The sequence below is a fragment of the Rhinopithecus roxellana genome, chromosome 1, assembly GCF_007565055.1.
Source record: "Rhinopithecus roxellana isolate Shanxi Qingling chromosome 1, ASM756505v1, whole genome shotgun sequence".
Classification (NCBI taxonomy): domain Eukaryota; kingdom Metazoa; phylum Chordata; class Mammalia; order Primates; family Cercopithecidae; genus Rhinopithecus; species Rhinopithecus roxellana.
The window spans coordinates 40,742,750-40,766,404 of record NC_044549.1 but is presented as its reverse complement, the minus strand read 5'-3'; the positions used below and the strand labels follow the sequence as shown (position 1 = coordinate 40,766,404).

General features: G+C 37.0%; 1 protein-coding gene across 1 annotated transcript in view; it reads right to left on the bottom strand.

Moving 5' to 3' along the window:
* Window positions 1–1,241: 1,241 nt before the first annotated feature.
* The window catches only part of MAATS1 (MYCBP associated and testis expressed 1), a 65,303-nt gene continuing 42,889 nt past the window's right edge, over window positions 1,242–23,655 (bottom strand). Inside the window, exons 15-18 of the mRNA XM_010357467.2 lie at window positions 21,812–21,960; window positions 21,173–21,264; window positions 17,985–18,146; window positions 1,242–3,290 (exon numbers count right to left, since the gene is read on the bottom strand). Of these exons, the coding sequence (XP_010355769.1) occupies window positions 17,986–18,146; window positions 21,173–21,264; window positions 21,812–21,960 (402 nt within the window). The 3' untranslated portion in view covers window positions 1,242–3,290; window position 17,985. The remainder of the gene's footprint in view (window positions 3,291–17,984; window positions 18,147–21,172; window positions 21,265–21,811; window positions 21,961–23,655) is intronic.

Genomic DNA, 23,655 nt, shown 5'->3' with positions numbered 1-23,655 from the left:
CTGCTGCCTTGTCCCCCTCCTGTCTTTGGGCACTGAAGAGCACAGGAGGGAAGCTGAGGGGGTGCTGAGGGGAGTTCAGGGCTGGCCTGCAGGCATCCCTTGGCAGTAAGAGCCTGGGTGCCATGAATGACAAGGGAGGCAGATAGCTCCTGGGCAGAAGGGGGCAGGGCCCCAGTGAAGTCCCACCTTCACGCTGAGAAGTCCTGAAGCCTGGGGGCCGGGCTGCCAGTACTGCTGCCTGGAGGGGGAGTTTATATCGCTTTTTCCTGGGCCTGCTCATGGCTGCCCATGGACTAATCAGCATGCACTTCCCCTCTCTGAAGATCAAAAAACCATGGACTCAGCCAGAGCAGAGGAGATGTCTGAATGACCAGCTGCAGAGAGGCGCTACCTTCTCTGCTGAGAGCTGAATACTCATCGTGATGACCTGCCTGCAGAGAGGAGCCATCCACTCCATTGCCTCCTTTTTGCTGAGAGCTGAACACTCAATGGGATGACCTACCTACAAAGAGGAGCTACCCACTGTGGGTCTCCTCTGAGCTGCACTAACACTCAACAAAACTGCTCTTCATCTTGCTCACCCTCTATTTGTCTGCATACCTCATTCTTCCTGGACACAGGACAAGAACTCAGGCAAAGGCTCCACTGTCCACAGAGGTTTCTGGCCAGAAAAGCAACACTCCCAAAATCCCATACTACTACTATATTGCTAGGGTTCTAGCTGGCTTTTGTTCCACGATTGGTAAGCACAGTTGAAGGCCATTCACTGTTACTCAGGGGCTTGCTGGCATTCTCCACTCCCCTAGTAACTGAGTCTATAATCCTCTGTGCAGTTTGTTGCATAAAATCACTCCAGGTGTTTGTAAATACAACTCTACCCTCAGGTGGGTACCAGTGGCCTAGAACTGAGTAGGGGGATGGGAGTTAGCAGTGGAAGCTCCTCCTGAACTAACACTCAGGCTCTAACATAATTTGTCTGGGAGTTCTGTACTTCAGGAACTTAGAATTCCCAACAATTTTGTGCTAACAGTTTCTCATCCTAAAGAGATCCTTTACCCACACTGCACACTTTCCTCTTGGATTTTACCTTGCCTCCAGCTAAAGCACTGCCTCTCTTTACAATGATTCACTATATCTGATTATGCATCCATGCAAAAAGTTTTCTGTTGTGATTGTGCATTGCTATTGATCGTACTAGTCTGGCCCCAATTCACTACATGGCTCCAGTCACTATGACCACATGGCTTTAAGTGTGTGTTTTTATTGTCACTATAGGTGTTTTATTTTCAAAAGCAAACATTAGAAAAGTTGGAGCTTTTTAACTCAAGCCATTATAAGTAAAAGAATGCCAGTACCAGGAAAAAGTTTTCTTCTCCTAGTAAACTTCGATTAGTCAATGAGAATTGTATAAAAACTTATATTTTCCTTGACAGTCTAAATACAAAACATAGTTTTAGAAGTCTACATAAGGATAAAGATTTTTAAAGAAAATATCATATTTTAAGTTTCATTATGTATGTCCTTTATCAGAAGCTATTTTAAATCCTTTTTCAAACATGAATTGATTTTAATTAAAATAAAATGTTACTGGAACACAGTCATGCTCATTAATTTCTGTGTCACCTAGTGCTGCTCTTACCCTACAACAGCAGAGTTGAGTACACAGTTATGATGGAGACCATCTGACCCGCAAACACTAATGTAGTTACCATTTGGCCCTTTACAGAAAGTCTGCTATTCCCAGCTGTATAGCATTCGCCTCCCACCTTCTATCCCATCAGCCCAACCTAACTCACTTCTCATTTTGTGTTCCCGATGTTTTATTTCAAAAGCGAATGATATAACCTTTACCTAGTTCAGGTTAGCATTTTTAAAAGAACAAAACAAAATTTAGTTGCTTCCTTATTGGTGCAGTGTTTTTTTGTCAGTGATCCTCGGGGGAAAAAAGGTGCCCCAATCCTAGTTTTGCTAGGGCAAGGTGAACCCTTTCAAGTTTGTATAATTAGTTTAAAAAAAAAACTCAGAAAATTAATTATTAAACTCTGATTATTGTTTCTATCTTATTTGTTCTGGTTTCTTCTTCAAGAACTCTGATTGCTGTGGGATAGGCCATCTACAGCTAACTTCTGTCATTTTAATCACTTTGCCCATTCCTTCCCATCTCATGTTGGAGCACTTAATAAATGTGTTGCCAACATTACCAATTTTATTCTCTGCTGTGATATTTCTGCCCTTTTCACTGCATCCAAATGAATGTGTAAATTTTGTTGCTGGATTTTAAATCTTTTTACATTTTTCCCATCTTAGCCCATTTTCTTTCATTTTCAGCCTGCATCTGTCTATTTTTTGACCTTGTTTGTTTTTATTATTCCCTACTTTAGTTTCTGAAAAGACTCTTTCTTTTTGACTCCATTAAAAACACCCAGCAAATGTTTCTGAAATTTTACTTGTTTCTTACAGTAAGATATTTTCTAACATAAGCTTTTATTGTTTTCAGAGTAGCACACACTTTCCTTTATAAATTCTTTACTTGAGCTCCATGTTGATGTTTTTGCTCATTTACTGTTTTTTCCTATTTGCCAGTCTTTGAGGAAGAATCCTCATGGAATCCTGATGCTTGTCAAAACACAGGATGGGCAGATTGCCTTTCAACAGCACCATCTCTATGGCTGTTGCATGAACATACTTCTTAGATCTAAAGCTCAAAAGTGGGTTGATGTGCCACTGTAGAAGTAGACCAAAGCATAGTTTTCTGTTTCAATGGAGATGGACACTTGGGTTTCCAGTTTGGGACTATTGTGAATACCACTACTATAAATATTTTTGTCATGCGTGTTGGTGCACATACTCATGCATTTCTGTTGAATACATATCTGGGAGATAAAATCCTGGGTCATGGAATATGCACATTATCAGCCTTAGTAGATAGTGCCAATGTCCTGTGAATAGTGAACCAAAACTACTTGGAAAAATATTCCACAACATTTCCTTTTGTTTGATTCAACAAACCAGCACATCCTCATAGTTAACAAAATATGGAAATGAGACATAACAAAATGTTCTTTTTAAGTAGGGCGTCTAGAAGACACTGAAGAGAATGAAGATTTTTCATTTGATTATTATTACTGAAAACCATTTTAAATTATTGGATGTTTAAGGAAAATAAATCTCCTTTCTCACGAAACACACATTGGCAAGTTTATGAGCAGTGCACACTCTGGGAGAAGTGCAGACGATTGGAATTCTTTATGATGATTCGCACTGCTTCTTTTTATTTTTTTAATCACAATCTGTAAAAAAGAGCCAAACAAATGTTTATGATTATGTCATCTTTTAGAAACATTCATTAGCAGATCAATACATGCAAAAAATTACTGTGATACAGTGTGTCTGAGCCCTAGCTTTGAACTCAGACAGCCCCACACATATCCCAGCTCTGCCATTTATAAGCCTTAGGGATCCAGATGTTCCTTACTTCACAGTGTGTCAGTTTCCAAATTCTAGCACTTAAAAAAATCTGTACACTTACTGGGTTGTAACTGAAAATAATATACATATATCATAAAAAAAATAAAAATACAAAAGAATGTCAACATGAGGAAGGTAAATCTCTTTTCCCCAAGTGTGAACTCCAGTCCCCAGTTTCCATGCCTGGCAACAGCTACCTACCAATTTCTTATTGACCTTTCCAGAAATATTCTCTGTATATTGCAGGCATAATGTATATACATATATGTATTTGTTTTTATATATACATATGTATTTCTAACTTTTAAAAAACCATGTATGCCTTTATTTCATTACTTGTCCAAATATTACTGGACCATAAACAGAAGAGTCAGACATGTACAATAATAACTAAGTTTATCATCTTTGGTTCTTGCCATCTTTCAATTACATAAAGCCCATAGCTGCTTACCCATTTTTCAATGTTATCATCTCAAAGACATGTTTGTGAAAGTAGGCGGGTAGAATAAATTTTATCTAACAGTATGTTAGCCTAATTTACAACTTTATATATTTTCATACGATATGAAGCTTCAATTCATCCTCTTGACCTGGGTCTTGCAAATACCAGGAGCAGGCCTGCTTATGAATGTCCTGAAAAGCAGTTATCCATGGAACATTTGTTTGGGAAAAGTTGATATGTAGACATTGGAGGACATAAGTACTGTTTCTGATTCTCTTTCCATTTTACTTTGACTTACTGCCAACATCCTTTACTATTTCATTTATTTACTTTTAACTGACAAAGATTGTATTTGTCAGGTACAGCATGATGGTTTGAAATACGTACACATTGTAGAATGGCTCAGTCGAGCTAATTAACATATGCACTACTTCATATACTTTTCATTTTTGGGGGAAAGAGTGCTTAAAATCTCTCTTTGCTATTTTCAAAATATAATACATTGTTATTAAATATAGTCACCATGGTTGTACAATGCATCCCTTGAACTTATTCTTCCTAATGGAAATTTATATCCTTTGACCAGTATCTCCCTACCACACTAGCTTCTGGCAACCAACATTCTACCCTTTACTTCTATGAGTTCAACTTTTTTCTATTCTACATGTAAGTGATAGCATATGTGTATGTGTGTGGATGCATTATGCCTGGTTCATGGCATTATGCTGGTATTTCTGTGCCTGGCTTATTTCACTTAGCATAATGCCCTCCAGGTTCAGACATGTTGCTGCAAATGACAGGATTTTTTTTTTTTTTTTTAAGGCTGAATAGTATTCAATTGTGTGTATACTATCATCTGTTGATGGACACTTAGGTTGATTTCAAATCTTGGCTATTGTGATTAATGCTGCAGTGAACATGGGAGTGCAGATATCTCTTTCACACACTGATTTCATTTCCTTTGGATATATACCCAGTTGTGGAATTGCTGGATCATATGGTAGTTCTATTTTTTATTTTTTGAGGACATCTGTAATGTTTTCCACAATGGCTGTACTAATTTACATTCCCACCAACAATGTGCAAGGGTTCTCTTTTCTTCACATCCTCCTCAACACTTATTTTTTGTCTTTTTGATAATAGCCATTCTAACAGTATGAGGTGATATCACATTGTGGTTTTCGTTTGCATTTCTTGAATGATTATAACGTTGGGCATTTTTTTCATGTATCTGTTGGCCATTCATATGTGTCTTCTTTTGAGAAATGTATATTCAGTCCTTTGCCCATTTTTTAATTGGGTTATTTATTTTCTTGCTATTGAGTTGTTTGAGTTCCTCCCATATTTTGAATATTAACCTCTTACCAGATGTATGATTTGCAAATATTTTCTCCCATTTAGCAGGATGTCTCTTCACTCTGTTTATTATTTTTTGTTGTGCTGAAACTTTTTAGTTTGATGTAATCCTTTTGTCTATTTTCACTTTTGTTGCCTGTGCTTTTGAGTCATATCCAAAAGATCATCATCCAGACCAATGTTAGGAGTTTTTCCCTTATGTTTTCTTCTCACAGTTTTACAGTATGAGGACTTATATTTAAGTGTTTAATCCATTTTGAGTTGGGTTTTGAATATGGTGTGGAGAAAAGGTTCTAATTTCATTCTTCTGTATGTAGATATCCAGTTTTTTCCGCATCATTTATTGAAAAGACTGTCCTTTTCCCATTGTGTGTTATTGGTACCTTTGTCAAAAATCAATTAACCACAAATCCGTGGGTGTATTTCTGGGCTCTCTATTATGTTCCATTGGTCTTTGTGTGTAGTACCATGCTGTTTTGATTAGCATAGCTTTGCAGTAGATTTTTAAGTCAGTTAGTGTGATGGCTTTGTTCTTTTTGCTTCAAGATTATTTTAGCTACTTAGGGTCTTTTATGGTTCCATATGAATTTTAGGATTGCCTTTTCTATTTCTGTGAAAAATGTCATTGGAATTTTGATAGAGATTGCAGTGAATCTGTAGATGGCATTGAATCCGTAGATTGCATTAAGTAGCATGGATATTTAAACAATATTAATTCTTTCAATCCATGAACACAGGATGTCCTTTCATTTAATTGTGTCTTCTTCAATTTCTTTCATCAATGTTTGATAGTTTTCAATGTACAGGTCTCCTTGATTCAATTTACTCCGAAGTATTTTATTTTTTTCCTTGTAGCTATTATAAATGGGATTGTTTTCTTGATTTCTTTTTGTATAGCTTGTTGTTAATGTATAGAAATGCTACTGATTTTTGTATGTTGATTTTGTACCTGTAACCTAATTCCTTTATCATTTCTATTAGTTTTTTTTGTTGGAGTCATTAGGGTTTTCTATATATAAGACCATGTCACCTGCAAAGAAAAACAATTTAACTTCTTCCTTTCCAATGCGGGTCCCTTTTATTTCTTTCTCTTGCCCAACTGTGCTGGCTGAAATTTCCAGTACTATGTTGAATAGAATTAGCAAGAGTGGAGCATCCTTGTCTCTTTCTGATCTTAGAGGAAAAGGCTTCAGCTTTTTACTGTTGAGAATGATGTTAGTTGTGGGTTTGTCATATGTGGATTTTACTATGTTGAGGTACATTTGTTCTATAACAAATCTGTTAAGAGTTTTTTTTTTTTTTTTTGTCATGAAAGAGTATTGAATTTGTCAATTTTTTTTCTGAATCTAATGATATGATCATGTGATTTTTGTTCTTCATTCTGTTAATATGGTATATCACATTTATAGATTTGTGTATGTTGAGCCATTCTTTCATCTCTAGGATAAATCCCACTTGATCATGGTGAAAGATCCTTTTAATTTGTTGAATTTAGTTTGTTACTTTTTTTTGAGAATTTTTGCATCTATGTTAATCAGGCATATTGGCCTATAATTTTTCTTTCTCATAGTATCTTTGTCTAGTTTTGAAATAAGAGTAATGCTAACCTTGTAAAATGAGTTTGGAAGTATTTCCTCCTTTTCAATTTTTTTGGAAGACTTTGCAATTTAAATGTTTGGTAGGATTCAGCAGTGAAGCCATTGGGTCCTGCCTAGGATTTTCTTTGATGAGGGTCTTTTCATCACTGATTCAATGCCCTTACTTGTTATTGGTCTATTCTGATTTTCTATTTTCTTCATGGTTCAGTCTTGATAGGTTGCATGTGTCTAGACATTTATCCATTTCTTCTAGATTGTCCAAATTGTTGGTATGTAGTTGTTTATAGTAGTCTTTTATCTTTTGCATTTCTGTGGTATCAGTTGTAATGTCTCCTCTTTTACTTCTGATTTTCCTCGAGTCTTCCCTCTCTGTCCTTAAGTAGTCTAGTTAAAGGTTTGTCAATTTTATTTTTTCAAAATACCGACTTTTAGTTCTGTTGATTTTTCTTTTCTTTTTTTTTTTTTTTTTTGAGACGGAGTCTTGCTCTGTCACCCAGGCTGGAGTGCAGTGGCCAGATCTCAGCTCACTGCAAGCTCCGCCTCCCGGGTTCACACCATTCTCCTGCCTCAGCCTCCCGAGTAGCTGGGACTACAGGCGCTGCCACCTCGCCCGGCTAGTCTTTTTTTTTTTTTTGTATTTTTAGTAGAGACAGGGTTTCACCGTGTTAGCCAGGATGGTCTCGATCTCCTGACCTCGTGATCCGCCCGTCTCAGCCTCCCAAAGTGCTGGGATTACAGGCTTGAGCCACCGCGCCCGGCCTAGTTCTGTTGATTTTTCTATTATTTTTCTAGTCTCTACTTCACTTATTTCGGGTCTAATCTTTATTATTTCTTTCCTTCTACTAATTTTGGGCTTAGTTTGTTCTTTTTTTAGTTCTTTGAGGTGTAATATTACGTTGTTTACTTGAGAGCTTTCTTCTTTTTCGATGCAAGCACGTATTGCTATAAATTTCCCTCTTAGAACTGCTTTTGTTGCATCCCATAACTATGTCTTGTGTTTCTATTTTCATTTGCCTCAAGGTATTTTTTTTTTTTAATTTCCCTTTTCAATTCTTCTTTGACTTCTTGTTGTTCAGGAACATGTTGTTTAATTTCCATGTAATTGTGAATTTTCTGAAATCCCTCCTGTTACTGATTTCTATTTTATATACCACTGTGGTTGGAAAAAAGTACTGGCTATAATTTCAATCTTCTTAAGTTTGTTAGGCTTGTTTATCAGTCATCAGTCTTGGAGAATGTTCTATGTGTATTTGAGGGAATGTGTATTCTGCTGCTGGTGGATGGAATATTCTATATATGTCTGTTAGGTCCATTTGGTCTAAGGTGTAGCATAAGTCTGATATTTCTCTATTGATTTTTTGTCTAGATGTTCTGTTCATTGCTGAAAGTGGGATACTGGAGGTCCCCACTATTACTGTATTATAGTCTAGCTTTCCCTTCATATCTATTAATATTTGCTTTATATATTTAGGTGCTCCAATGTTGAGTGCACATATATTTATAATTGTTAAAGCCTCTTGATGAATTGACCCCTTTATCATCACATAATGACCTTTTTGGTCTCATTTTATAGTTTTTTACTTAAAACCTATTTTATCTGATGTAAGTTTAGCTACACTTGTTCTATTTTGGTTTCTATTTGCATTGAGTATCTTTTTTCATCCTTTCACTTTCAGTCTATGTGAGTCCTTAAACTGTGAAGTGAATCTCTTATAGGCTGGACATAGGTCTCATTTGTTTGTTTTTATCCACTCAGCCACTCTATGTCTTTGCACTGGAGAATTTAATCCAATTACATTCAAGGTAATTATTGATAAAGACTTACTACTATCATTTAGTTCATTGTTTTATGGTTGTTTTGTAGGTCCTTGTTCCTTTCTTCCTCTCTTGCTGTATTCCTTTGTAATTAGGTGACTTTCTCTAGTACTATGCTTTGATTTCTTGCTCTTCACCTTTTGTGTATTTAATATACGTTTTTTGCTTTGTACTCACCATAAGGAATATATAAAACACCTTATAGTTACAATAGTCTATTTTAAACTGGTAACAACTTAAATGTGATTGCATGCAAGAACTCTACACTTTTTATCCACCCTCCTCAACATCTGTGTTTTCAATTTCACAATTTACATATTTTTATGTTGTATATCCCTTAACAAATTATTGTAGGTATTATTTTTAATAGTTTTGTCTTTTAACCTTCACATTAAAGATAAAAGTGATTTACATGGCATCATTACAGTATTAGAATATTCTGAATTTGACCATGTACTTACTTTTACCAATGAGTTGTTTCTTTTTTTTTTTTTTTTTTTTGAGACAGAGTCTTGCTCTATTGCCCAGGCTGGAGTGCAGTGGCCGGATCTCAGCTCACTGCAAGCTCCGCCTCCCCGGTTTATGCCATTCTCCTGCCTCAGCCTCCCTAATAGCTGGGACTAGAGGTGCCCACCACCTCGCCCGGCTAGTTTTTTTGTATTTTTTAGTAGAGACGGGGTTTCACCGTGTTAGCCAGGATGATCTCGATCTCCTGACCTCGTGATCCGCCCATCTCGGCCTCCCAAAGTGCTGGGATTACAGACTTGAGCCACCGCGCCCGGCCACCAATGAGTTTTATACTTTCATATGTTTTTGTATTACTAACTTTCAACTGTGGAATATGACACATATAGGAAAGTACCTAAAAGGAATATGCAGCCTAATGAATTAATGTACAGTACTCATCTGTGTAAATATCACCCAGATCAGGAAATAGTATTTCATAAGCTCTCATTTACCCCTTCCCAATCACAATCCTCTCTTTACCTCCTAAAAGTAATCACTATTCTGATTTTTATTTTATTTTTACAGTAGTCACTTTCTTAGTTTTCGTTATACCTTAACTTTCTAAGTATGCATTCCTAAACACTATAGTTTGATGCTGTTGTTTTGAACTTTACATAAATAAACTCATACTGCGGATTATTTTTGGATTTGGCCTATTATGGTGCTTATTGTATTTGTGAGATTCTTCCATGTGTTATATTTAGTTCTACTTCATTGTAATTACTGTAGAGTAAGGAATGATAAACTTTTTCTGAAAAGGGCTTAATAGTAAATATTTTAGGTTTTGTGAGTCAAATGACAAAATCAATGATACTCATTTAACAAAAGAGAAAAAGTTTCATAACATTTTTGATAAAATTCAAAATACACTACTAATAATTGACTATAGCTTTTTGTGATATAGTTATCCTAATGAAAAGAATGAAATTCTTATTTGGGGGAATAACATTTTGCTTAATTTGGGCTCAAGTCATTGAAATTGATTGCAAATGTTCATTTATTAATAGTGATGTGTAATTAGATTTTCCTCTTTCTCATTTCGTCTTTGAAAATGAGATTTTCCCCTGTCTTACCTCATCCCTGTGTCATCTTTGAAAATGTCTTTTCATTCAGAATGGTATGGCCAATACTGGTATCCATCCACAATTATATACTTTTATATAAATATCCATATGTATTGCTTGGAAGGCATTTATAGAATTCTATTAGATTCTTCTCTTGATATTTTCTTTTTAGCTTGTCATTACAATACAGATTACCTCTAACTGAAGGTAAGATGGACATGCTTCCATTGCAGATAAATAGATTTTGACATTTCATTTGCACTTGTTTCGAAGTCCAAAATTACTACTAGAAAAGTAGTTTAGGCTCAGAAAATACATCCAATGCAAATACATGTAGGAATGAAAATCTTCCTTCTTGTTTTAACTTTTCATAACATAGGAAGTATATTATTTGGGATTCAAATAATGTTAGTTGCCAGTGAAGGGACTTCACCATAGCACAAGCTCTGCATGTGAGTTCTGCTTGCCTTGCAACATTAGGACAGATTCATTAAAAAATATTACCGAGTCTGCAGCAACAGCCAATTTCCAAAGCCAGTCAGTATTCTGTGACAGTAGCTGCGGAGGGTGCTCTTACTTACAAAAATCTCAGTCTTGGCCCTGAGCTAGAAAAAATCACACTGAAACTTTATCACTCTGAATCACTGAATGTCAGTGTGATGGTGCAAGTCAGAACATTCAGCTTCTCTTTCTGACCAAAAACCAACCAACCAACCAACCAACCACCCACCAACCAACCAGCCAAACAACACACATATACAAAAACCCACAAAAAACAAAAAATGATAGAAGTGTCAATGGTTAGGTCCACGGAACTGAGTGAATTTTATTACTGACATAACTGGTTAAATAACATGATGGATTCAAACATTTCTCAACCAGAAAAAGGGTGTCTACCGAAAACTTAAAGCTAACATTATATGGGAAAATTTGGCCTCACCCTGGGTGCTCCTCTGCACCCTAATCCATCATGCCAGCCCACACAGCTCCCCTGGTTTCTCTTTCCCCTGGTAATGTCCCTCTGCCCTTGGCAAGAATATGCATCTGTAGTTGTTGGGCATAATATTCTATAAATGTCCAGTAGGCCAAGTTTTTTAAAATTATGTATCTAAAAGATTCCATTTTAATTTTATTATTATTATTGAGACAAGGTCTTGCTCTGTTACTCAGGCTGGGGTGCAGTGGCATGATCTCAGTTCACTGCAACCTCTGCCTCCTGGGCTCAAGCAATCCTCCTGCCTCAGCTTCCCAAGTAGCTGGGACTACAGGTGCACACCACCATGCCTGGCTAATTTTTTGGGGCTAATTTTTTTTGTATTTTTTGTAGAGACAGGGTTTCACCATGTTGACCAGGCTGGTTGCAAACTCCTGAGCTGAATTGATCCACCTGCCTTGGCCTCCCAAATTGCTGGGATTACAGACGTGAGCCACTGCACCCAGCCAAATATTACATTTTTAAAAGTTTTTTCTCTCTGCTTGCTTGTTAGTTCCTGATAAAGATTAAAATTTCCCAGAATTATTGTGGATTTGTCTATTTCTCCAGGCAGTTCTGTTAAATTTTGCTATATTTAGGGTGAGGCCATGCTATTAAGTATATTTAAATTGTGACATTATATCTTCCCAATAAATCAGACCTTTATTTTTATGGCATGTCCCTCTTTTTCTCTAATACTTTGTGCCTTAAAGTTTTCTTTGATATGAATATTGCTATATCTGCTTTTCTATGGGTGGTGTTTTTACAGTATCTTTTTCAATCTTTTAACTTGCAACCATTTTGTATATTTAGATTTTATATAGGCTTCTTGCAAGCAGCATATAATTTAGTATGATTTTTATTCAGTCTGGTAAATTCTGACTTTACTTGGAATATTTTGTCCATTCACATTTAATGTACTCAATGACAAATTTTGGTTTACATCTACCATTTTATTCAGTGCTTTCTATTGGTTCTGTTTCCTTTTTTCTCCTTTCTATCCGCTTTTTGTATTGAGTGTTTTGAAAACTTAATCCCATTTTCTTCTGTTAGTTTAGATGTCATATATCTCCTTACTATCCCTTCAGAGTTACCCTAGAGGTTACAAAATGCATCCTTGAGTTTTCATGGATCATTGAGTTACCAATGTCAACTTATACTTTTATCTTCCTCCTAGACAATGCAAGTGTCTTAGAACAATTTAATCTATTTAGCCCTCTTCTGACTTACATATTACTCTTTTTTTTTTATAACTGCATTGCTCCTATTACTGCTGTTTCTTATAATTATTATTTTATGCAATCAATAAGCCAATCCACATACCTGTCCTTAAATTTATTTCCAACCTTCCAACTGGGATAATTTTTCTTCTGCTTAAAAAGCATGCTTTAATAATTTCTTGTGTTGCAGATCTCCTAGTGACAAATTTTATTAGTTTCATTTGTCTGAAAATGTCTTTCATTGCCATTCTTGAAGAATATGTTTGCATGAAGAATACATTTGCATAGAATCCTACTTTATTTTGCTATTTCAATATATTGAACATATCATTCCATCTTTTTGGCTTTCATTGTTTCTGATGAGAAGTCAACTGTCAGCTTAATTGTTGCTCTTCTGAAGGTAATTTATCATTTTTCTCTGAATGCTTTTTAAAGGTTTTTCTTTTTCTTTTTGGCTTTCAGCAGTATTAGTATTCTAAGATGTATCTAGGTATGGTTTTCTTTGTATTTATTCTGCTTAGGGTTAAGAAGTCTTCTTGAAAGCAATTCTTTTATTATTGGAAAATTCATATTCCATATGATCTCCTAACATATTATTCCTTCCTTTAGTAGTCAAATTTATTCAATCAGTGGTCCATACCTACTCACTTTTTCTCCTTTTCTAAATCATTAAGTTATTCTAAATCTATCCTTCTCTCTCTTCTATAAATTCCTATCCTTTTGTCTTTCCATGCTTCTTTCTAAATATCTCTGAGGAGAGATTCACTGAGTTTCTCATTTTTGCTACTGTATTTTTAAATTCTGGAATTTCTATTTTCTTCAAATACGCTGTATCATTTTTATTATGTCCAGTTCTCTTGAAATTTTCAATATTGGCATTTACCCTTTGAACAGTGTGTCTTAGCTCAGGCTGTCATAACAAAATACCATAGATTGAATAGCTTAAACAGCAGGAATTTCTTTTCTCACAGTTGTACTGGGTACAAGTCCAAGATCAAGGTGCCAGCATGGTTAGTTTTGGTTGAAAGTTCTCTTTCTGGCATCCAGATGGCCACCTTCTCACTGTGTCTTCACAATTGAAAGTGGAGGAAGAGAGGGAGAAAGGAAGAGAGAGAGAGGGAGAATGGCAGAGGGGGAGAGGAAGAAGGAGAGGAGAAGCACTGTGATGTCTCTTCTCGTAAAAGCAATGACCCCATGATGAGGGTTCTGCCCTCATTACCTTATCTAAATCTAATTCTCTTCCAAAGGTCCTGTCTCCAAATACCACATTGGGGGTTATAGCTTCAACATATGCATTTTCATGGACACATTTCAATCATAGCATTCTACCCCAGGTAGAATTCATGTTCTTCTTGCATGCAAAATATATTCATTCTATACCAACAATACCAAAAATCTTAACTCATTCCCACATCAACTCTAAAGTCTACAGTTCAAAGTCTCATAAATATTATCCAAATGAAGTATGGGTGAGACTCAAGATATGACTTGTCCTGAGGCAAAATTATTCTCCACCTATGAGCCTGTGAAACCAGCCACACTATGTGCTTCCAAAATACTATGGTGGGAGAGGCATAGAAGACATATTTCCTTCCAAAAGGGAAAAATCAGAAGAAAGAAATGGGTGATGGATCCTAAGCAAGTCCACAACCTGGCAAGGCAAATTCCACTGGATCTTAATTCTTCAGTATAATCTTCTTTGGCTTAGTGTCTTGCTTTCTAAGCCCACTGGGTTGGCAGCATCATTCCCACGGCTCTGTCCCTTTGACGCTACAGTGCCCCATCCCCATGGCTCTAGGTAAGTGTCTGCTCCCTGTAGCTCTGCTGACCCAGGGTCCCACCCCATAGCTCAGATGAGCTGGGGTCCACTGGGTGATCCTTCCTCCAAAGCTCATGGTGAAAGCCACCTGGCCTGTTGAAACTGGGACAATGGCCCTGATGACCTCTGGATCTCCTGTGGAATCATTTTTCCTTCTTCTTGAAGAATACTGCACGTTTGCAGCTGAATAGTTCTATCATCCCATCCTGTCTAATTCAAGAAGTCCAATCAATAGGCTTCCTTAATTTCATCCTGCAATGTTTCTGCTCATATAATCCCATACACTTATCAAATGTCTGTTAATCCACCCTTAGCATTCCCATCAGAAAGAGCTTTCTTTTTTTTTTCCAATATGAATAGGCTAAGAATTTTCCAAATCTTCACATTCTGATTTCTTTTTGCTTAACAATTGCTTCTTCAATTAATCTCTTGCCATTTGCATTTTACCATAAGCAGTCAGGAGGAACCAAGTTGCTCCTTTAACACTTTGCTTAGAAATATCCTCAGCTAAATATCTAATTTCATTGCTTGCAACTTCTTCCTTCCATAAAACACTAGAGCACAGTTCAGTCAAGGTCTTTGCCATTTTATAATAAGGGTCACCTTTCCTCTAGTTTCTAATAACATATTCCATATTTCCATCTGAGAACTCACCAGAATCACCCTTGATGTCCATACATATATAGTATATACCTCAAAACTCTTCCAGCTTCTACCCATAACCAGTGGCAAGGCCACTCCCACATGTTTAGGTAGTTGTTACAATAGTACCCGACTCCTGATACTAAAATCTGTCTTAGTCAGCTGGGGCTGCCATAACAAAACAACATAGACTGGACAGCTTATACAACAGAAATGTATTTTCTCATCGTTCTGGAGGATAGAAGTCCACAGTAGTAAATAGAGTTATTTTAAAGTCTGTGTCTAATCACAAAGGCGTAAGAACGATACAATGGACTGTGCAGACTTGGGGGGAAGAGTGGGAAGGGGACGAGGGATAAAAGACTACAAATATGTTGCAGTGTATACTACTCTGGTGATGGGTGCACCAAAATATCATAAATCACCACTGAAGAACTTACTCATGCAACCAAATACCACCTGTACCCCAATAACTTACGGAAAAAATAAATAAAGTCTGGGTCTAACAACTCCAATATTTTAGATCCTTTTATGTCTGTTTCTATCATCTGTTGTTTTTGTCGCTTGTTCAGATTGTCATGTCTCCTCATGTACCTGAATATTCTTGATTGTGTTCTAGAAATTGTGGAAATAGAGGTCTAGAACAATGTTAACTTCCTGTAAAGAGAATTTATGTTTTATTTCTGGCAGGTTCCTTGAGGCAATAGAAACCAAGGACCTTGTTAAGTTCAATTTCTGGGATTGAGATTTTTAAAATCACTCAGATGATGAGAAGCTAAACTACATTATATGCCAGGGATAGTTTACTTCCAGTTAACCCTTACCACTAGAGCATAGCCTTTTAGAGTTCCTAACCAAATGAAGAAGGTTTACCAGGGCCCCAACCTTGACTCAAGTTTTTTGTACCCCTGGTTTTGCAAAGCTTTTAAAAATACTGCTCAGTCTTTCAGCCACATTTTCTAGAATCTTCATATTCTCCCAGGAAAAAAGTAGCTCCAAATGCCAGACCCAACCCTCCAAATTTCTATCTTCTCCTAGATCTTGGCCCAGAAATTCTTCACTATTTATTAGCTCTCTGTTCAAGCTAATTAAAAATACGTATTTTTAAATATGTATTTTAAATCAGTGGTCCATGCCTACTGCCCCTTTCCCTAGCCATCACTGAATAATCTCACATCTGTCCTTCTCTGCTTCCCTCTGCAAGAAGGAAGAGGGAAGATATACTTTGGGGACAGCTAAGCTGCATGTTCCAACCATTTAATTTATTGTTCACCTTTGTTGAGTGTCTGTAGTTAGCCTGACAACTAGACTTTCTTGCAACTAGATTTTATAATGATCATATATGCTTTACATAGGCTTTAATGAAATATATTTTACTTTCACTAAGTATAAAATAGAAGATAATTTTTGTTCTCCTCTGGCTTGATTTCACAGGTCACTATGGATGTCATGGAGTAGGTATCATAATCAGAAGTAAAGGCAGATGCATTCAATGCAAACTGTGTCAATTATTAATCTTATTAAATTTCCATGTCAAAAAAATGACCACCCCAACCTTAAGGCTTGCTTTTGTCACAGTAATAAGGTAGGCAAATGCTTTGGTCCTTGAATTTACATTTTATAGAAAATATATAACATAACATGTAACAGATGTTTTATATTTTCAATTATTTCAGAGGTTATTTTACTATTAGAGTCTAAAGTTTTTCTGCTCTAATTTACAGCCACAGTTTGATATTTAAGAGTCACTTATTAGCTTTCTCTCTACAGTATTTCTTACCTTCCCTCTCATCTCAACCTTCCTTCCGTGATTCCTTTTGATTGAGACTTAAGATTCCATTCTATTGGACCAAGGACTGAAGCAGAGAAATTATTTGTATAAGATTATACAATTGGTGGCAGAGCTGGCCAATACACAAAACTTCTGAGTGCCAAACTAAAATTTCTCCCTAGCCCTGGTACTTTTCCCAACCTGATGGTTGGCATACCTTCAGGGCAAAACAGCAGAAGATGTGCCTCTACCACAAAAGGGTTGAGGGAGAAAGTATAGGCAAAAAGTTCACTCCATTCCCCTTCTCATGAGAATTTTAGTTTTAATTGACTCCCTAGCGCTATTCTCCTAGTAACCTGATAAGGTGATACGTGTCAACTGTGTTACTAAGCAACTTGAACTACTTAAAAATGACCCCTGATTGGCAAATTCCATCTGAACTGGGAGGAATGAATACCTAATAGAAAACCATAGCTTTGAGTTTCTGTGAGTATGTTGACTTTTGTAGCTGGGCAAATCCACAGTGGGGACCCTGGAAGCTATGCCTACAGAATTATTACAAGAGATTCTGGCCCCTGGGGTGTGAAACTTTTATGCCAGGGCATTTCCTGTACCCACCCACCCATCTACCTCTTTTCCTTGTATTGTATCTGCACTCCATAAACTAGGGACTAAAGAAAATAGCTATGTGTTCTTCTGCATGGCTATGGCAAGGGCTCCTACAGGAAGAGAAATGTCTGATGTTGCCTTGCTGGAAGCTGTTTCCTGTCTTATATTTTTCTAAGTACATTCATGCCAAATATGGTCTATGTTAGTCTTGTGAGTATGACAGCCTTTAGTTGAGCCCAAGACCAACCCCTGGTGGGCACTGCAGAAGGTGCCCGAGCTAGAATTGGGCGGGCTGTGTGTCTCATGCCATGCTTACAACTAGCACAATGCATTAGGGCATACCTTGTCTACTTCCATAAGAACAAGATTTTTTTAATGTATAACACTGACACATTCTGTAGCTTCATTTGACAAGGTACATACACACTAAAAGAACTCATAAAAATAATTTAGAGTCCTATTTTTTGTGACATAAGAGTCTAATTGCTGTAATACAAAGTCTACTTTTCTAATAATCTCAACAGTAGATGCTATAACCTAGAGGAAATGTTCCAATTTAAATGGAAGTCCTCCATTCCTTAAACAACAATCTTCCATTTCTTAAACAGCAATTATGATTGTTAGAGCACAGCACAAAGCTGAACAATGCCGCTTTTCTTCCTTTCTCTGCTTTTTTTTCCAGGTGGAAAATCAAACTCACCTTAGCTGTTGTTCTCATTTTGAGTTTCTTTCTCAAGTAACATGGCAGCATTTGAGGCCTCATCTTGCTGTCCCTCAGTTAATCTCTTTTGAACCATGCTTTCTGTGTAACTGTGGATGATCTGATGGGCTGCAAGAATATGTTTCCGCTGTGCGTTCCTCACTGTGCCAAAGTAATAGAAAAATTTTCACTCTGAAAGTCTGAACGAAACCATTCCCAAATGTTTCAAGAGAGTCATGATAGAAATAATTTTGCAAACTAAAGGTAAACCCAACCCAAATCTAATTTCTTTCTGCTCCCTCTGTTCCCACTCTCTGGTTCAGCCCAGTCATACTCCTTCCCACCAGGCTTGCCTCCATTCCACTCCTCAGCAGTTTCCCTCACTTGGAACGCCTGCACTCCAAAACCTGGAAAGCTCATGTCCAAGATCCTCCAGGAAGTCTCCTCTGACTATGTCAGCCCTGATTTACCACTTACCGCACTTCAGTTTGTACCAACCTATTCAGCATTGAAGCACTTCATGTGAGTTACATTTTGTTTGATACCTAGAGTGTAAACAACTTACAAATAAAGACCTTGTCTTATACTTCTTTTTGAGCCTTAGTTCTTAATGTGGAGGGGACTTACTGATTGATGATGAGTTTATGAGCTCATGGCTTTAGAAGGTAGTCCTAGCTCCAAATTCTAAGAACATTCACTATCAGGTAAGCACCTAAGCCCTTGGAAAGGAGTAGTGATGATGATGATGTTAGCAGTTAGCATTTGTCCTTACTTTGTGCCAGGTACTGTTTTAAGCAGTTGACATGTAATTCTTCATTTAATCCTCCTAAAAGATAGTATTTTAATATCCTCATTCTCAGAAGAAGAAACATGGACACAGAGACATTAGATAATTTACCTAAAGTCAAACAGCTAGTAAAGGACCGTAAGAAGTACTGTGGATTCTTTGCTGTTTGGGTGTCAGTTTAGATAGGGTAATTCACTCAGCGGTTTTTAGCACTTCACAGTAATATGGTTGAAAAAGTGGGGGCGTTGGAGTCACACAGACCATGGTTCAAATTTGCAAGTCATATGTCTCCAAGAGCTAATTTCCATTAAGTGAAAAAGGAGAATATACCTACAACTCTTGAAAGAAATTGAGATAGTATACATTTAAAAATGCTTAGTGAACTTCTTGAAACTTAGCATGCATTTAAAATTTGGCAGTTACTATTACTTTATATCTATATAAAGGTATCTTTAAGGTTTTTCTGATCCATTGGCTTTTTAAAAAGTGATAATATCTCAAAATCGTCTGTATATAATATTATCTTAATTTTGGGTAAAGAGTGTATATATAATACATATGGTTCTCATTTGAAAAGAGAAAAAAAAGGTCCTAGTGTGCTCCCTGTTCATATGGCTCTTTTGATTTGGCAAAAATATAAAGGGAAGAGGCTAGGGACTCACTCAACTTGACCGCAGATAAGTGCCACTGGATTCCTTTCGCTCAAGTCTTCCTCCAGATCCTCAACTCAGACTCCCAAGGTGAGGGAGGGGATCACAAACTAGTAAACTTTTTTTTTTTTTTTTTTTTTTTTTTTTAGACAGGGTTTCACTCTGTTGTTCAGGCTGGAATGCAGTGGCACAATCTCGGCTCACTGCAGCCTCCACCTCCTGTGCTTAAGTGATCCTCCCACTTCAGTCTCCCGAGTAGTTGGGACTACAGGTGCATGCCACCACACCTAGCTAATTTTAAAATATTTTTTGTAGCAACTGGGTCTCCCTATGTTGCCCAGGCTGGTCTCAACTCCTGGATTCAGGTGATCTTCCCACCCCAGACTCCCAAAGTGCTGGGATTACAGACTTCAGCCACCACACCTCGCCACAAACTAGCAATTATTAAACCCACTGTTTTCCTCCTTTCAATCCTAGGGTGGAATTCAACCAAGGGTGTAATGGCTTTGAAGCAGCCTGGCCTCACTTTGAACCCAGGAGAAGTGGAAAGGAGTTGCATATTTTCTTAAGGTCCTAGAAAACATAAGGTCCTTTTGTAACATAATGTGACACAGAAATATATTACTTGATCTGAAAATTAATTTTTTTGTATAAGCACTATCATACGCTATTGATGTGAGTCAACAATCATTTTGTGGGGCAATATGGTAATATCAAATTGGGAGAACAATCTTTTTGTAGGGAAATTTGGTACTATCTATCAAAATGTAAAATACACACACCTTATATCCCAGCAATTGTACTGTTAGGAATTTACTCTCAGAAGCATGGCCAGGATATGTGTAAAATATATTGATTGAAGCACTGTTAGTAACAGGAAAACAAACTGGAAACAAACTAAATGCTTATCCTTAGGGGGTACTGCTTTAAAAATTACACTACAACCATGCAATGGAAAAATCAGGCATTTCTTTGTCCTCTCCAAATGTGTTAGAACTCCACCATTTCTTTATCCCTGGTTAAGCAAATTGAAATGTTAAGCATTTTTCTGCTTAAACCTGCCTGGAATTCCCCTGTATAATTTTCAATGCTTTTGAGCTGCTATTTCACTTAAATATTGTTCTTCTCCTGGTTGCACCCCTCTGTTTAGGATCAAGCCTGCCATCAACAGTCTCAGAGCTATGGAAGAATCTTACTTTTCTGTTTAAGATATTATTTTTTCTTTCTCTGTTGACTGAAAGCATCAATCTTTAAAAACATGCCACCTGTGACAAATGATAAATTAGGATATTTATACTTGGATGGAGTTCCAGCAGAAACAAGCTATTTGGGGTGCAGGCAGAGCAGCAGGGTAGATTTAGACCTTTCTAGCACCCCTGCTTTTTAATATTCACGGTTCTCGTGTCCTGCCTCCATAAGGCTGCTACAATGTGAAAATCTTTTATATGCTCATTATCTGTTTTATGCTTTAAAAAAAACACCTCTTCTGAAAACTTGGGAACATCCTTTTAAACAAGGTTTGGATTTTGATATTGTCACTTTTATTAGAACTACGTCCCGTCTGTATTAGAGTTGATTATATTCTAGAATCAGGCAGCATGAAGAGAACCTGACAAACTCTGAAATAAGAAAACTCAGTGATCCTCCTTCAGAAATTTCCCCATCCCTCTGTTTAATTTTAAATCTCTGGGATATTGAAAATAAGTTACATATTTTAAAAATCCTAAAGTAAAGCATTTACATTGGCTTACCTTTTTCTTTGACAAAGTATTTTTGCACCTCTGGGATCAGAAAACTATAAACCAACTCAGCAACAATCTCCTCTGACTGAAGATAGGTTCGGCTAAAAAATATAAAACAAAATGAATTATTTCTTTGGTTTTTTTTACTTGAGCTGCTGATTTATGCTTTCCTGCTGTGTAAGCAACTCCATTCAAATCCCATCATCACCTTTTCCTTGATTGAGTGATCTGAAATATCACATTCCTGGCAAGTTTGTTTAACTCCATAAAAAAATTGGGATTTGACCCTGTCCTTCAGTTACCCTGCCTGCCAGGAAGAGAATGTTGGAAACACAGCTTATACATAGAAGCCAGAAACCTTGGGATGAAGTCCCAGTAATGTTGCACACACGTATTCACATTGTTTTCATGCTTCCGAGTATTCTGAAAGTAAGTAATGAGAGTAATCCAGATTGCAGAGGATAACTGAGAATACATACGGAGGTATACGCATATTGGCTTCTCAGGAGTTATGTTAATAAAACAATGGACCCTAGAGTATGAGTTATTTGTTGCTCCTTGGTGGTGAAATTGTAAGCTCTTGAAAAAATATATATGAGTATCAGCAAATGGGCTGTCCATTCTACAATCTGTTCTCTTGATACATACCGGCTTTCCATTTCATAAGCAATGTCATTGATTTTCTCAGCCATCTTCTCTATTTCTGCCCTGGCTTGTTCTTCTGCAGTATTTGCTTCAGTGTTCAGTATTATGTCTTCTAGGTAGGAGCTTATAGTACTATGGTGAACTTTAACTACCTGCAAAATACAATAATATCCTCACTAAAACAGGTATGCTGTTGTAAACAACACAAGAAAAATACACAAACATTGGTTAACTTTTTTAAGCTCATATATTTCATTTATTAAGTCAACAGTCCCTTCACTCATCATTCATTTTCTTTAGCATCTCATCAGTCTATTTCTCATCCACCTGCCTACTCATTCTGGGCAGCCCACACCAATTTAGCCCATTTCAGAATTATGGATCTTATTGGGTGGGGGGGCAAGACAGCATTGCTGAAGGATCATGGGCTTCAGAGTCAATAATGCTGGTTCAAATCCTGGCTTTGTTCTTACCAGCAACGTGATTTGGTCAAACTACCTAACAGAAGAACAGACTAGGAGATATTCTCCAGTATCCTTTCTCTCCTTCCTCTTACATAATAGAACCCCTGGATTTCAGCTAGGCAAACAGGTGCCTAGAATAAAGACTACATTTCCTAGCACCCACAGGAGCTGGATTGGCCGTATGACCACATTCTGACCAAAGAAAGGATTCTTAAAGGGAAAGACCTGGCTTCTTTTTCTCTCTCTTCATTTCTCCTTTCATGAGGACATAATGCTGGAACACCAGCAATCATCTTAAATTGCCAGAAGGGCTACGACTTAGGAAGAGAAGAGCAGAAAGCTAGAAGGATCCTGGGTCTCTAATGAATTTATTGAATTATCATACCAGCCCCTGACTGCTTCTTTTTAAAGCTTACTTGATATTATGAAATAGGATACAGATTTTAAAAGTGCATTGGAAGCAAACTCAGAGATCAGAAAAATAAAACAAAATAAAAAGTACAGAGCACACAAATGTACAGTGTAATGAATTAGGGTAAACTCAGAACCCATGTATTATAGTAACTGCCAGTATCTTAGAAGGCCACCATGGTTTCTTCCTTTACTACAGCACCTTCCCACTTTCATGGTAAACACTTTGTTTTCTCTATATTTTTGCTCCCTAAGTATATGACCATAAGCAAAGTAGTTTAGTTTTTCCCGTTTTACAGGTGTATGCACATAGAAAGATTAAGCAACAACTGTGGCCTACTTAGTTTTACGTGTATATGTATGCTGATTATCAGCTTCTTAGAGGTAGGGCACTTTTCTGTTTCATGTCTAAATATATCTTTGCATCTGAGATAATGCCTGGGACTCAGTAACAATTCAGTACCTGTTTCTGGATTGGCACTTTGGCACAATTCTGAGTATATGATACTGTACACCTATGTGTAAAACATCAACCTTCAATCCCTATGCCTTCTCTATGGGAGACTCTCAATGGCCAGTTGAATACAGTATCAACCAAACAACTAACCAACCAAAATATATCTGCTGAACGTCTATTAGGTACAGGGATCTACGCTGTGTTGTGCAAGGCACAAAGGGAATATACAACATTCATGCTCTCATACAGCCCACCCTCTTGTTCAGGAAGCAGGTTGCATCTATATGGATCAATTAGACAGCTCAGTCAGGTAATAGTAGAGGGGTGGAAAGTTTACTATGGTCCACTCATAGCTATATATGTACCTGTTTATGTATATCTTTATAAATGTGTGAATTTCTGGACACATTTGTGCGTGTATGTACATAAATAAGGAAACGTGTGGCTATGTGTGTTCCTCTATGTCTTGCTAATATTGTGCACACCAGATATTTGTAAATATGTTCTCATGTATG